General features: G+C 55.4%; 1 protein-coding gene across 2 annotated transcripts; it reads left to right on the forward strand.

Moving 5' to 3' along the window:
• Positions 1-11: 11 nt before the first annotated feature.
• VXN (vexin) lies at positions 12-8,883 on the forward strand. Of its 2 annotated transcripts, XM_068162572.1 has the most exons (7): positions 12-98; positions 489-661; positions 3,451-3,506; positions 5,055-5,226; positions 6,744-6,805; positions 6,938-7,023; positions 7,509-8,883. In XM_068162572.1, the coding sequence occupies exons 2-7, from the start codon at positions 595-597 to the stop codon at positions 7,693-7,695; spliced, it is 630 nt and encodes a 209-aa protein (XP_068018673.1). In that variant the 5' UTR covers positions 12-98; positions 489-594; the 3' UTR covers positions 7,696-8,883. The 2 variants fall into 2 exon arrangements, with proteins under 2 accessions (XP_068018673.1, XP_068018671.1); XM_068162570.1 differs by lacking the exon at positions 12-98 and having other exon boundaries at positions 105-661.
• The last annotated feature ends 5,060 nt before the right edge of the window (positions 8,884-13,943 follow it).

Below are 13,943 nucleotides of genomic sequence, written 5' to 3' on the forward strand. Positions count from 1 at the left end.
AACCTATGTCTGCATCCACCCAAAGTGCCCCTCTTCCATCACCTGTGCTTCAAATGCCACGCTGAAGTGCCCAAAGCTCTCATTTCTGCTCTTAAAAGGTAAAGCACAAAACGCTTCTCTGAATGCACCTGGAAGCAGCTCCTCGTCCCAAGGGAGGAGCAAATTGTGATGGCAAATGTGTAAAAGTGCACAAAGTGAGCCCAGGTCGGGTTAAAAAAATCCTTGCAGCACTTTTGCAGCCCTTTACTTGCCTCTGCACTGGCTGCGCGGAGCAGGCTGCGATTATTGGCCACTTAACTGCGGAGGATTCTCCAAAGTGGCAAAAGGAGACCTGGCAGAAAATGCTGCTCCCTGAGCAGAGGCTGGAGGGGCAGCCCGGGGAAGCCTTTGCCTTAGCAGCGCTCACAGAAAGGCAGATGGGAGCAGAAAATGTTGCGATGGAGAATATGGAATGAGATGAGATCACAGCATCAGTCTGTCCTTTGTAGATCTGGACAATGATCAGGGAGCCAGATTGGATTAGTGAAACCTATTTACCGCAAGTTCAGAGCGGTCGCATGAAGCTGGAAGGCAGTCGGCAGGGAGAGGCGGAAAATGCACCAGATCTACAGCTGCAGCGACGAGAACTTGGAGGTTTTCACCACCGTGATTTCATCCAAAAGTGAGTACGGAGCAAACCCCTCCGCGGCCGGAGGGCTCCAGCCGCGCCGGGGGGTCGGCGGCAGGGAGAGGGAAGCCTGGAGGGAGCAGCTCTTGTGCACTGCCCTGCCGTGCCATGCCCTGCCCTGCCGTGCCATGCCCTGCCGTGCCATGCCCTGCCGTGCCGTGCCATGCCCTGCTCGCAGCCCCGCACCTCTGGAGCTAACGCCCGCAGGTGCCTCGGCACGGTGGCTGCGTGAAGGCTCGGTGCTGGTGGAACTGGGGGAGCTGGGCTGGGTGTGGGCACTCCTGTGAGGTGCCCGCTGAAGCCCCAGCTTGGAGCTGTGGAGCTGAGAAGCAGCCGAAGCTGGGCGAGCAGGCAGCAGCTCCGGGGGAAGCAGGGGCGCCGCGGCAGCGCTGGGTTTAATCTGCTGGCTCAGGCGGTGGAACACTTCCAAAGCCGTGCCCTGGAAATGAATGCATGATTAACATTAATTGCTTGTAATGAAGAGTAAGGACCGGACAAAGCCCAGCCTGCCTTTGATTGAACAAATTAGTTTAAACTCCATGGCTGCGTAGTTCAGCAAGAAGAAAGCAGGGAAAACAAATTGTGGGGTCAGGGCTTCGCTTGCAGGCTGCGAGCACAAGCCCTCAGCTGCTTCCTTCCAGAGCCCTCAGCTGCTTCCTTCCAGCATCTGAGTGGAAACGACCAAGTGAACTGTCCCTGGGATGGGGTTTGATGCCCAGATTCTGGGCTGTGCATCCAGACATCCTTCCACGGGCAAAGCCAGCAGCACCTGGAGGGATCTGTTCCTCCCTCCCTGTTCCCTGTGGGAAGTGCCCCCTGGCTCCCTCTGCCCTCAGTGGCCGCTCAGGTGCTTGCTGGTGCTGTGACCTCCCCGTGGTGCCTCTGGCGCTCCTCAGCCACTGGCTCTGGCAGGTGGCAGGCAGCGAGCAGGGCTCTGCCTCACACAGACTCTGAAAATCAGCAAATGCTTCACTGGGACACATCCCTGTGCTGCCTCTTGTGCACAGCCTGGGGACCAATAACAGCTAGGTAGCAGGAACCTGTGAACTGTGATCCTCACACTGCCCAGTGAAAGACCTGAAACAGCAGAGGAGGAGGAGATCATTCCTTGCATCACTGAACATTTCTGCACTTGAGTGTTTTGCTTGTGAGCAATTAGCTCCCATAAAAGTGATTGCAGCAGCCTCAGGAGTGAGTTACAAGATGTGCCTAGGGTAAAGCCATACCTCTGCCATGTTTGTCTGGTTTCCATCCCACACTCTCCATAGTTTCAAATCCAAAGCCTGCAGGAGAAGGCAGTAGGGATCCATGAGGCTGTCACCAGGCTGGCAGCTTGGCACAGTCACCAGCTCTGTCCAGGCAGGTAACTCACTGGTGATGGTCTCATGCCACAGGGAGCATGGACAAGGTTGGTCACCTCCTGTGCCCCTGCCCTGGTTCACCATGGGCAGCACAAGTCCAAGCTTTCTCTCTGCCCAGTGGGCTCCTGCTGCTCAGCAGTTGCATCCTCACTGGGATAGCGAGGGGTGGCTTTTGGACAAGTCCGAGCTGTCTAGGAAGAGTGAGGGTAGTGGCACTGCCAGCTCTGCTCAGAGCAGAGCCCTGGGGAGCCCAGTCACTTGTTACTGCTGCTGGCAGTGGAGAGGGCTTTGGCCACAGCAAGGAGCAGCCTTGGATGACCTCCAGCTGCTTCCACAGCCTGAGAGCTCCTGGCAAACATTAACACAGCAGCGATAAGCACTGCGGCTGCTGGAGCTGAGTGTGCCCCAGCAGCGTGCAGGAAAGCTCAGCCGGAGAGAAGGAGGCACCCAGCATCCCACAACAAACCCTCACTGCACAGGGGGGTCCCTTCCAACCCAACCCATTCTGTGAGTCCTGGCTCCCCAAAGCCTTTGGACTGCAGAGGGAGTGCAGAGGACACCCCAGCTCACCTGCCCTGCCCCTGGGGTCAGCCTGTGGAATTAATTCTCCAAGTTTGGGAGGTTTTGGCAGGCCTGCTTCTGTCACTGGCTGCTCAAGCCTGCAGCTCCTGCAGCCCAAGCTGAGAACACTGAAGAGCAAAGCAGAGCTGGAGGGGCACAGAGTCCAAAGCAGTTTCAAGTCAAGCTGAAACAAGAGTTTAAACCTTCTTCACTCTGGACAGGAAAACCCTCGCCCAAACCCAGCCACCCCAACCTCTTCTGAAGCTGGGCTGCAGGTCCTGGCATCTCATGTGGCTGCTGACTCTGGGCTCCCTGTGAGCCTGGGAAATACAATGCAGAGACAGACATCAAGCAAAATGCCTCAAAATCAAAGAGCTGAAGAGGCTGCTCTGAGGGTTGGGAGGACTGAGCTTGGTGCAGTGCTGTGTGCTGGACACTGTGCAGTGAGGTGAGGGCACCAAGGACTTTGAGCATGTGGAAGAAGTCCTTGTCTAGAAAACACTGGAGCTTCTCCCAGATTAATGCCTGCACTGGTCATGGTTGAAGGTGACTGGGTGGAGAGTGAAGCTCGTTTCCATCTGAAACATTGGCCTCAGGAAGGAGAGGGATGGGTGCTCCTGTAAGCCTATGGGAGAAGCTTGGCTGTCCTGCACCTGTGGCTGTCTGTACTGCACAGCTGGAGCACAGCCTCTCAGATGGCATTTAAAAGGACTTGCTTTGGAGTTGTTCCAGCTGGAATCCTCCTTAGACCCTTTCTTCTTCCCCCTTTCCTCAACATGCCCCCAAGGTGGATTTCCACAGATGTGTAGCTCCATCTTCTCCACCTGCTGCAGCCTGACCCAGTTCCTGTTCTTTCCACAGCTTGTAGCCCTGCCCGGAGGAGAGCCAAAGGCACCCAGCACATCCTGACCAAGAGTGTAAGGCAAACCTCCCTCCTCTCCCTGTGGCTTCTCTTGTTGTTGTTGTTCTGGGAGTTTGTTGTTGAGTCTGGGGTTGGGTTTTTTGGTGGTGGTTGGTTGTTTCTGTTCCTTTTGGGGCTTGTGGTGGTGGCATTGGGGGTCCAGGAGCAGGGCTGTGGGGACAGCCCCTGTGCTGCTCTGCACCCCTCCTGCATCCTCCCTGCTCCCCCTTAACACAGCTAATTCCAGGAGAGCCTTGGTGCTCTCATGTGCAGATGAAGCCATCAAAAAGAGACTGTGCTGGCTCTGAATGCAGAGGCTGGTCAGGGCTCTGAAGCCAGCAGTGTTTTGGACAGCAGCTCACTATTGCTGCAGGGTCTGGCTGGCTCTGCCATTCACACAGGTTGACATTTCCTGGTCTAGAAAACAAAAGTGACTTCCAGCTGATCCTGCTGCCTCACCCCAGGTACCCTGGAGAAATGTCAGCTCCACTTTAGATCAAAACTGCACTACAGCAGGTTTCCTTTCCTGACCTAGATAAGTCTGCACAGATTACAGCACTGGGTGAGGTAGCCAAAGTGATGGTGAAGTCTTGAATTGAGGGAAAACAAACTCCAACAGTGTGCTACAGCCAGCTGCTGCAGCCCAAGATGCTGGCTGCAGCTGTGCTCTGGAGCTCATGCCATTGTTCCTGGCTGTAGTGGGCAATGGGACTGCAACTTACTGGTACAGATTCTTCTTCTTGAAGTCCTTCTGGCTTTGCTGGTGTAACATGGAACAAGGAATCTGGAAAGCATAGACAAGGTGGCTAAATAATTCCTGCTGTTAATGGAGCAAAAAATCCTGCTTCCTCACCCCAAACCACATCTCATCCCTTGCAAGACACCAGCAGAGGTGCAGGGCTGAGGGACAGGGTTTAGCACCAGCCTTGGCTGAGTTAGAGAAGGGTTGGACTCAAAGATCTTAAAGGCCTTTTCCAACCCGAACAACCCTATGGTCAGCAGAGCTGGGCCCCAGCCCCAGGCTGCTTTAGCACATGCTTGTCTTCAAGGACACCAGGAGTCCCTTTGCCTTAACACTGGGCACGTCCTTAAGTAGCTTAGGGAGCAGGGGCTGTGTAGGCTGTGAGCCAAACCCCACAGAACTGAGAGAAAACCCCTCTTAGGTCTGGGATTAGGCTTTGCTTGCCTCACCAGCCCTTTTCAGCACTGTTTGCACCTGCTGCTGGCTCTGTTCTGCTCCTTGTCCTGCTGGTCAGTAGCATGGAGGCCATGTCTGAGGGCACCTGGAGTCAAGAGAGTCAGAAATGGTCAGGTTGTGTGTTTTGTTTCCCCCTGCTCTGGAAAACACTGGTTTGCACCTGGGGGGTTGTGGCTGTGGCACAATTCACAGGCACAGGGCTCTGCAGATGGGCAGCAAATGGAGGTAAAACTTGTTTCAGGGCAAAGGACGATGCTGTGGGAGAGGACATGCTTGGATGTGGCCCTGCTTTTATGTCTGGTGCCTGTTAGAGAGGGCAGAGAAACAGGCCAGGTGTAACAGGATGGGTTTGCCTCTTCCCTGCAGGTCGTGGCCATATCAGACCCTCGGCCCCCCCGCGCCGAGCCGCTGCAGCCCCGCCGGGGGGAGCTCCTGCAGCCCCGCCGGGGGCAGCTCCTGCAGGCGCTGTGCAGCGAGGACGAGCTGCGGGGCTTGGGGCACCTGCAGAGCAGGCAGAGGGGGCCCTGCCCCACCAAGGGTAAGTGCTCAGAAGGGGCTTCCTTCCTCCCTGGCCTCACAGCTTCTTTAGATCACAGAATTCTCTTGGTTGGAAGAGACCTTTAAGATCACCAAGTCCAACCACAGATACTGCAGGCTTCCAGCCGTGCAACCTGAAGGACACTTCCAAACCTGAAGCCAAGAGGAGTTCCTTTGGCTGACCTGCTTTGGCTGAGCTACTTTGCCAGAACATTTTCTGTATCTGAGAAGAAGAGGGCCAGGCTGAAGGGAAAGCTCCAACAGCATGAGAGCAAACAAAAACCAAGAGCAACACCACCAAACCCACGAGACAGCCGAACAAAAGCAAACCAACCAAAACCAAAAGGTGGCCATCAGCCGAAGCACCGCGGCCTGGAGCCCCTGGCTGAGGGCTGCTAGTAGCTAACATGCAAGATGAGAGGAGATGATCGAGTTAGGCTTTGATGTGAGGCATGCAGAGGTACCTAATGGAATTACTGGTGGCAGGGGAGGGGAGCAGGAAGGGGGAGGCTGGTCAGGATGTTCTTCATGGTGAAAGATTGCCCCCAGAAGGAGAAGACAGTGCTGGCTGCTGAGACAGCTCTGCAAGCAGCACCTCTGATGTTTGCTGCTGCTATTTGTATGGCACTGGTCACAGCAGCTGGGGATCACATTCTGTCCTCTGTCTTAGTGGATCTTGGTGCTTCTGATCCTTATTCTTCATGCACCTGAATACCCTTGACAAAAAAACCCAACACACCAGCAGGGAATTGCTAATGGCCAGAAACAGAGAGAAAGAAGGGGGGAAGGGATAAGAAAGGGCAAGGGATCTCTCCAGATTCCCACAGCCAAATGGGAGGATTTGCCTCCATGGGGGAAAAAAAAATCTGGCATCCCTCACTCATTTCTGCCCTCAGCACAAGAGGCAGGGATGTCAGGGAGCATTTATCCATGGAGAGTTTATCAGCTGGGTGCTCACTGAACCTCCAGGCTTGAGGACAGCAGAGAGAGGTCAGTCAGCCAGGGACAGACATCCCCTGGGATGAAGCCCTCCCTGTGCAGGAGCGGATTGCTGCCTGGGTAAGAACAACTCCCAGGGCAACCCAGAAAGGAGAACATTCTCCTGGACAGTACCAAGCTGGCAGTGGAGGCTCCAAGGTGCACAAAGCACAGGTGATCCAAAGCCTGCAGCAGATGGGAGCAGTCTTTGTGTAAGGAAATACCTACAGTGAGTGCTGGCAGAGGAGAAGGGCTCCCTCCCAGCCTGGGCTGCCAAGGACAGCTCATCACCTCAGATCCACAGCCTGGGATGAGCAGGGGCTGTGCAGGATTAATGCACTCCACAATCATTTATCTTGACAGCACAGGAGACGGCCATGGGAAAGAAACTTCTGCAGTTTGGGCCAAAGCCAGATCTATGGGATCATAACCTGCAGCTGGGCTCTGTCCACATCTGGGTTTGCCTGCCTGGAAGGAGGCTGTTCACCAAGCTGTGCCAGGGGTCCATGACCAAAGTGCCATCTCTTTTATGCTTTGCAGTGGGACTTGCTGAACGAGAGCCATCCAGATCCTGTCACCACCTGTTGGATGGAAAGTCTTTGGTAAGTAAACCCAGCCAGCCATCTGCTGCTGCCTGGTGGATCTCAAAAGCTTACACCTGAGCTCTCCCACACCCCCAGGGTGTCACATCTCACCAGTGGCATGTCCTAACTACCTGCTTTCCCCTCCCACAGTCCCCACCATCTCCAGTTGCCCGTGTCACAGCGAGAGCAGCAGCTGCCCCAGGCTCACCTGGAGGCCACAGCACTTCTACACAAGAGTAAGTCCCTTCCCACCCCTCTGGCCAAGCCTGGGGACTGTGCTTGGGATGCTGCTGGGTGGGGAAGGGGATGAGGGACCTTCCCCAAAAGGGTTGGCCAGGCCTGGCCCAGGCTGCCCAGGGCAGTGATGGAGTTCCCATCCCTGGAGAGGTTTCAAAGCCCTGGAGATGTGGTGCTGAGGGCCAGGGTTTAGTGGAGTCCTCAGCACAAGAGACATGAACCTGTTGGAGCAGGGCCAGAGGAGACCACAGAATGAGGCTCAGAGGAGACAGAGGGAACAGCTATTTTACCCTGAGGGGGGAAAGATGCTGGCCCAGGTTGCCCAGAGGGGCGGGAGGTGCCCTGTCCCAGGTCAGGTTGTTTGGTGCTCTGCTTTAGTTGCAGATGTGCCTGCTGGCTGCAGGGGGTTGGAGTGGATGAGCTTGAGAGGTCCCTTCCCCCCCGGGCCAGTCGGTGATGCTGTGTCCTGTGCTTCACTTGCTAGGCACAGGCAGCGCTGGGGGAAGACAGCAGAGTATGACCTGACCCTGCCACCTGGAGCAGAAGCTTCCCTACCACTGACAGGAGGCAGCCTGTGTGGGACACCCAGCCTCCTGAGGAAGATGTGGATGAAGCACAAGAAGAAGTCAGAGTACCTGGGAGCGACAAACAGTGCCTTTGAGGCAGACTGAGGAGGCTCAGCAGCACCTGGAGAGACAGAAGGTCCTGGAGGCAGGACAAGTGCTGTGGGATGGCTGCAGGGACAGCCACGGCACAGCTCAGCCAGGATAGCCACCTCCTCAGCCTGCCTGGTGCCATTGCCTCAGAGCAGTGGCAGAAAGGCTGGCTGAGGGAAGATGGTGAACATGATGCATCTCCTTTGTTGTAACCTACTTAAACCCCAAGGTCCCCTCTAGCCTCATGTCTGAGCTCAGTGCTGGCCCCCACCTGACAGGTCCTGTCTGAAGCAGCTCAGAATCACAACAGAAGCCTCCTGAGAGGTTTGTGTCTTGCTACAAGGCAACAGGTGGGGTGTGGGGGAGCCAAGCTGCAGCCATGGCCAAGACTTTCCTGACATGTCTTTTGCAGCCATCACCAAGCACCCTAGGCCTCCTGCCAGAAGCCTTGGAGGCTTGGGCTGGTTTAGTGTGTAGGCAAACCTGATAAACTCAGAGGGACTCCTCTTGCCCAGCAATGCTCACACTCAAGGAGCAGGGAGAACAGCAACCGCCAGAGCACTTTTTTGGTCTCATCCCCTCTGCAAGGCAAAACCAGAGCTGGACACATCCTGGGAAAAGTCCACTGGCAGCATTTGGGGTAGTTATGACCATGAGCACCTGTGGGGCCTGCCCTTGTAGCTAGCACCGCTCATAGAGCACCTACCACACAGTCCAGGGCAGAAGAGCTTTGCCTGTTGAGGAGGTTGCAGGGCAGTGCCTTGGTTGGAAATTAAAGGCTTTAAGCAGTGTGAGGATGGAGGTGAGGAGGAGATGGTTCATGTTCCTGCCCAGCACTTGCTGTATCTGGAAATGTGTATTTATTGCTTCCTTATTTATTTCATTTATAACCTGGTTCTACAAGAGGAGGAGAGACTTCCAAGAGGCATGGTTACTGTCTTTCTACTCCAGGAACTGCTGTGGAGCTTACTTGTGGTGTGGTAGCTGAGTCAATAAAATCAGTAAAAGAGGTCTTGCTCAGAAAACAGAGAGAAGAGCAGAACCAGGCAGCCTGTGGCCCCAGGTGGGGCTTGGTGACTTGGAGGCTTTGGGGAAGCATGTGGCAGGGTTTGAAAGCAGTGGGGAACATGAAGCCCTGCTAGCAGAGAAGCCAAACTCTGCTCCCCACAGGCTGTCTGGGAGCAGCTCCAGGATTTTAGGGGGGGTAAGATCAGAGTTCATTGTCTGATACTCAGAGAAAGCCCCTGGCAAGGGCAGCAGGTAGAGAGCAGCCACAAGTGTACAGCCTCAGGGGTGCAATGGAGATGATGTTTGGTCTCACCCAGCTGAGCAGTGTCACCTCCCTCCCGTCAAAACCAGACCCAGCAATGGGCCCTGATGGCCAAGACGACCAGTGGGAACCTGGGGTGCATCAAAAGAGTGTGGCCTCACTACAGCAAAGCAGAGGGGAAGGAGAACCTCCCTTGGCCCCCTGGCCACACTCTTCACAACATACCCCACTCACCCCCACCCCACAGAATGTAGCAGTGCAGCTGACAGCACCTCCTCTGGCACTGCCTGGCACACACACCTTGTCCTCCTCCAGAAGATGCATTTTGAGATGTGTTTTGTGTCATCTTTCCGTGCTGGGCTCCCAGGCACCAATGCTGAGGCACCAGCCTGGCTGAAGCAGACCTTGTGATGCCAGCCCCTCACACTGACAGCAAAAAGAGTTCTAATTTCTTCTCACCATTTCAAAGCCATCTCTGTGACAGAGCTGCTCACTAAAATATCCATCCTTGCTTTGCATACCACTTCATTTAAATCAACTGTAGCCAATTTAAGGCAGGGCTGCTAAATTGAGAACAAATCCCTACTGATGCATGAAAGGAAATCTCAGCTACTCTTTAGCCTCTTCCTTCCCCTTTGCCACTCACCCCACAGACCCTGCAGCAAGCAGGTTTGCTCCTGGGCACATCACTGCCTGGGGGAACACCACACACTTCCCACAGGAGTATTTTGGACTGAAATATTGGCAGATTCCAGGTCTGAAACGTAGCCACCCAGGAAAGTTGCAGCATCAGGAGCTGCACAAACAAACTAAACCACCACTCGAGTTTCTCAGATGAAATCCTGTGTGTGAGCTCCACAAACACTGCAGACACCCAACAGCTGTAACTACCTGAGGAGAAGGTTTTCCAATCTCAAGTGTTTACTCCACAGATTATTTGGGAGCGAGCAGCTCAACCCCAGGTGGCACTGGAAACGTCTTTACGTGGCAGGAGTATCGTTTAAATGCATGGGCACCCAGAGCATTAAAAGTAAAGCCCTTGGAAGCTGAACCCAGCTAGAGAGTTAAGCAAGATGGGGGAATGCCCAGAAAAGCCAAGCCATCTGGGATGAAATGGAAGCAGGTGTGAGTGATGTCCCTCTCTCCTCAGCCATCCAGGTGGAGTCACTGCAGAGAAAAGGCAACAACATTCTGAACAGCCTCATTAATGAATAGCCCCCAAGGAGCAGCCAGCCCCTCCCCAACTGCCCCAAAGGCAGGAGAGCAGTGCAAACACCAGCAGGGAGCCCCTACCCCAGGGGCTCACCCCACCACACCTCCCACCCTGCACACCCACCTGCCCTGACAGTTGATTTCAGAACCACATTTCCCTACTGCTCCATCACCCTTTGCATAGCACCAAAACAGCCAGAGCCAGCACACCCCCTGCTTGCTTGAGGCTCTCTTGTTTTGGGGAAGGGGTGCACTGGACCATAAAGCAGAACAGACATGCAAAGGGCCCCAACCCTTCCCTCCAACCCCTGACAAGGCACTTTTTGGTGAAGCAAACCCTCAGTGCAGCTGTGCTGGGGGCTGATGGTGCAAAACCAGCTCTGAGGTGTTGCTGCTCCCGAGCTGGAACAAACACAGCCTGAAAAGAGGGTCCACAAAACCAAACCCCACATCTTCCAGATGACCTCTCAGAGTTCCCAAATAAAACAAACAAATAAAATCTAAGGGAAAAATGAGTCACCAGGCTGCAGTGGCAAATGCCAGCCACCACCTGAGCTTCTGACTCACCTTCAAACCTTACAACATCTCTTGACCAAGCAGATCCACACTCCTGCTGACAGCAGCACTTGGTGGCCACACAGATGCTGGCACTTGCCCTGCTCCCCTAGCTCTAGAGATGCTAACTGATCTAATGCTGCCTTTTCCTCCCATCCCACCACAGTCAGAGCCTCCACACTCATGGTTGCTGTTACCTGTTCATTGCAAACTGGAAATGAGGGGCACACATTTCCCCAGCATTCCCCCAAGGGCAAGGAATGGATGCTGGGCTGGAAACAGCCCCTGGGCAAACGTGGACCAGCAGGAGACAGCAGCTGTAAAACTGCTGATGTCTGTTGTGAGCTGAACTGAAGCTCTGCACCTCAGACTCTTTAGAAAACGATTTCCAGAGGTGGGATTAAGCTCTGCAGCTGTCCCCAGACACGCTGCTGGGAGCTGTTCACTGTATGCACAACGTACATGGGAGAACTCACCCCGGGCATGGATAAACTCCACACACATTCCCCCCCAGGTATTTATATCTGTGATTGCTACTGAGCTGCTGCTGAGGGGGGAGTCAGATGTCACCTGCTTGTCCCCAAGGAGAATTGCCTGCACCACAGCCAGCCCCAGGGCTGTGCTGCAGGGTCAGCTCCAAGGGAGCCCCTGAACCTGCTCAGACCTTTGTCATCCCCAGCTGCACCCTGAAAACTCAACCCCAGGCCACCCAGGCCACGCTTGCCCTTTCTGTGCAGCCGGCAGGACAAAAGCAGTAGAAGATGTGACACGTTTGACACATTTGCCCAAAGCAATTAGCGACAGGCTCTGGGCCCAGGGGCTCCATTGTCACACTCAGCTGGAGCCAGCTAAGCTGATTTGTCCAGGCTGGCAAAACTCCCCTTTCACAGGCCACTGACTGCTGTCAAAGGACAAACTGATGAAGTCTCATCTTGGCCTCAGCTGCCAAAAGGTCCAACCCCTCCGCCAGGCCCCACAGGAAGGGGGGAAGCCTTGAAGAGTGCTGGGGTTGCTGCTCCCTTGGGCTCTATTGAGACACATTAAGAGAGAGTGGCCAGCAGGTCGAGGGAGGTTCCTCTGCCCTAATAAGGCCACAGCTGGAGGACCGGGTCCGGGTCTGGGCTCCCCGGTTCAAGAGAGGCAAGGAACTGCTGGAGAGAGTTAGCAGAGACTGTGAGGATGCTGAGGGGCAGGGAGCATCTCTGTGAGGGGGAAAGGCTGAGAGCCTGGAGAAGAGCAGCCCCAGAGGGGGTCTGAGCAATGTTCAGCAAGAGCTAAAGGATGAGACAAGAATCTGGGGCCAGACTCTGCTCAGTGGTGCCCAGGGACAAGGGGCAGAGGGCACAAATGTAACCCAGGAGGTTCCATCTGAACAGAAGGAGAAAGTTCTTTGGTGTGAGGGTGCTGGAGCCCTGGGGCAGGCTGCCCAGAGAGGTTGTGGAGTCTCTCTGGGGAGCTTCTAACTCTCCCTGGGCACTGTGCTCCTGGTCAAGCTGCTGTGGGTGCCCTGCTTTAGCAGGGGTTGGACTGGATGATCTCCAGAGGTCCCTTCCAACCCCACCCTGCTGGGACTCTAGGAGCAGGTTGTCGCTGGAGGAACTCTTGCCGGCTGCCTCGCTGTCCTCTCCCGGGCTGCAGTCTCCCCCCGGAGGAGCTGCCCGGTGCGGGCTCCGCAGCAGCTGCCAGCCCCGCGCCGTGCCCAGCCCCGCGCCGTGCCCAGCCCAGCGCTCGCTGCCGGCCGGCTCGGGGCGCAGGAGGAGCACAACCCCAGGGTGCTCCGTGCCCGGCCACCCCGGCTCGCTGGAGCAGAAGTTGGAGTCACAAGAAGAAAACAAACGCAGGGGAGGGGAGGGAAGGGCAGGGGAGGGGAGGAGGAGGCCGGGACGGGCTCCCCACTTCCCGCCAAAAATTATGCGGCAGCAGGTCCGCGGAGTGGCTGCCAGATGACCTGCTTGTCACACTCATAATTGCTGCCCATCTGCTGTCTGGAGCACACAAAGCCTGGCCGTTTGCCAGCGCAGGACGAGGCACAAACTGCCCTACTTCTGGTGACACAGCCCCGCAGCCGCTGCCCCTCGGCCCGGCGGCATTCACTTGTAAATCACCTCCGGCTCCGGCGCCTCCTGCTCACGCTCAGCCCGCGGCTGGGCACGGCCAGGCTGGCACCGACCTGCACAGACACTCGGGGCTGCCCTGCGCCCAGCCATCCCTGCTCTGCTTTACCTGGCTGGTCGCTGTCCCAAGCCTGCCTTCTCCAGCTGTGCGTCCACAGCTGGTCTTGTCCGTGTAGTCCCTGCAAAGAACTTTTGAAGCACTTTACAATAGAATCAGAGTAGTAATCGAATCTATTTGGTTGGAAGAGACCTTTCAGATCATCGAGTCCAACCCTTACCCCAGCACTGCCAGGTCACCACCCAACCATGTCCCCTCGGCACCACATCCCCACAGCTTTGAAACCCTCCAGGGATGGGGACTCCACGAGTGCCCTGGGCAGCCTGGGCCACGCTCTGGCAACCTTTTCCACGAAGAAATATTTCTCATGTCCAGCCCAAAGCAGGACACAATAGTCAGAGGTGTACACCACTGCCAGCCAATGCACAGCCTGCTGGCATCCTGCTTCTGCTAAGGCCATTAATGCTCATAACAATCAGTGTGCTGACACAGAGAGCCAGAAGCCAGGTAAATAACCCAGAGCACTCTAAAAATAAACCCAAAGAACCACCCCAAGTTTCTGTACAAAGCAGTTGCAGGTAGACAGAACTCCCCTGGCAATAGCAACCGCACCACTGGGGTCACCCACACCAACAGCAGGCACTGAGAGAGGCCTCCTTGCAGTTCTGTACCTCACAACACACAGCAGTGAAGCAGAAAGTGAAATTGAAATGAAGACCAAACCACAGACACGAGCTGAGGCTGAGGAGTGCCAGATTGCACAGCTCATACTCCAGATGCAAACAGGAGCTGCTCAGCTGAGGCTTCCTCATCACCATCAAAGGTTGGGTAGAGTGGGGATGAGCCTTCACATTTCTTGCTATAAAATCATGCAGAAACGTCCAAGGCTTACCTGTCTGTCCAACACATCATGCTAGCAGAGCCACAAGGATCTTACTGTTCCTTTCAGCTGCAGGGCATGAATCCAACCCGCTCCAGGGATAAGCTGGCTGTCTCCCGGGAAAGCTACACAGACCAACGTGCTGCAGCTTCAGCAGGGACCAGGCTTTTGGCT

The sequence above is a fragment of the Melanerpes formicivorus genome, unplaced genomic scaffold (assembly GCF_026170545.1).
Source record: "Melanerpes formicivorus ecotype bairdi unplaced genomic scaffold, bMelFor1.0.p_v2 SCAF_65, whole genome shotgun sequence".
NCBI lineage: Eukaryota > Metazoa > Chordata > Aves > Piciformes > Picidae > Melanerpes > Melanerpes formicivorus.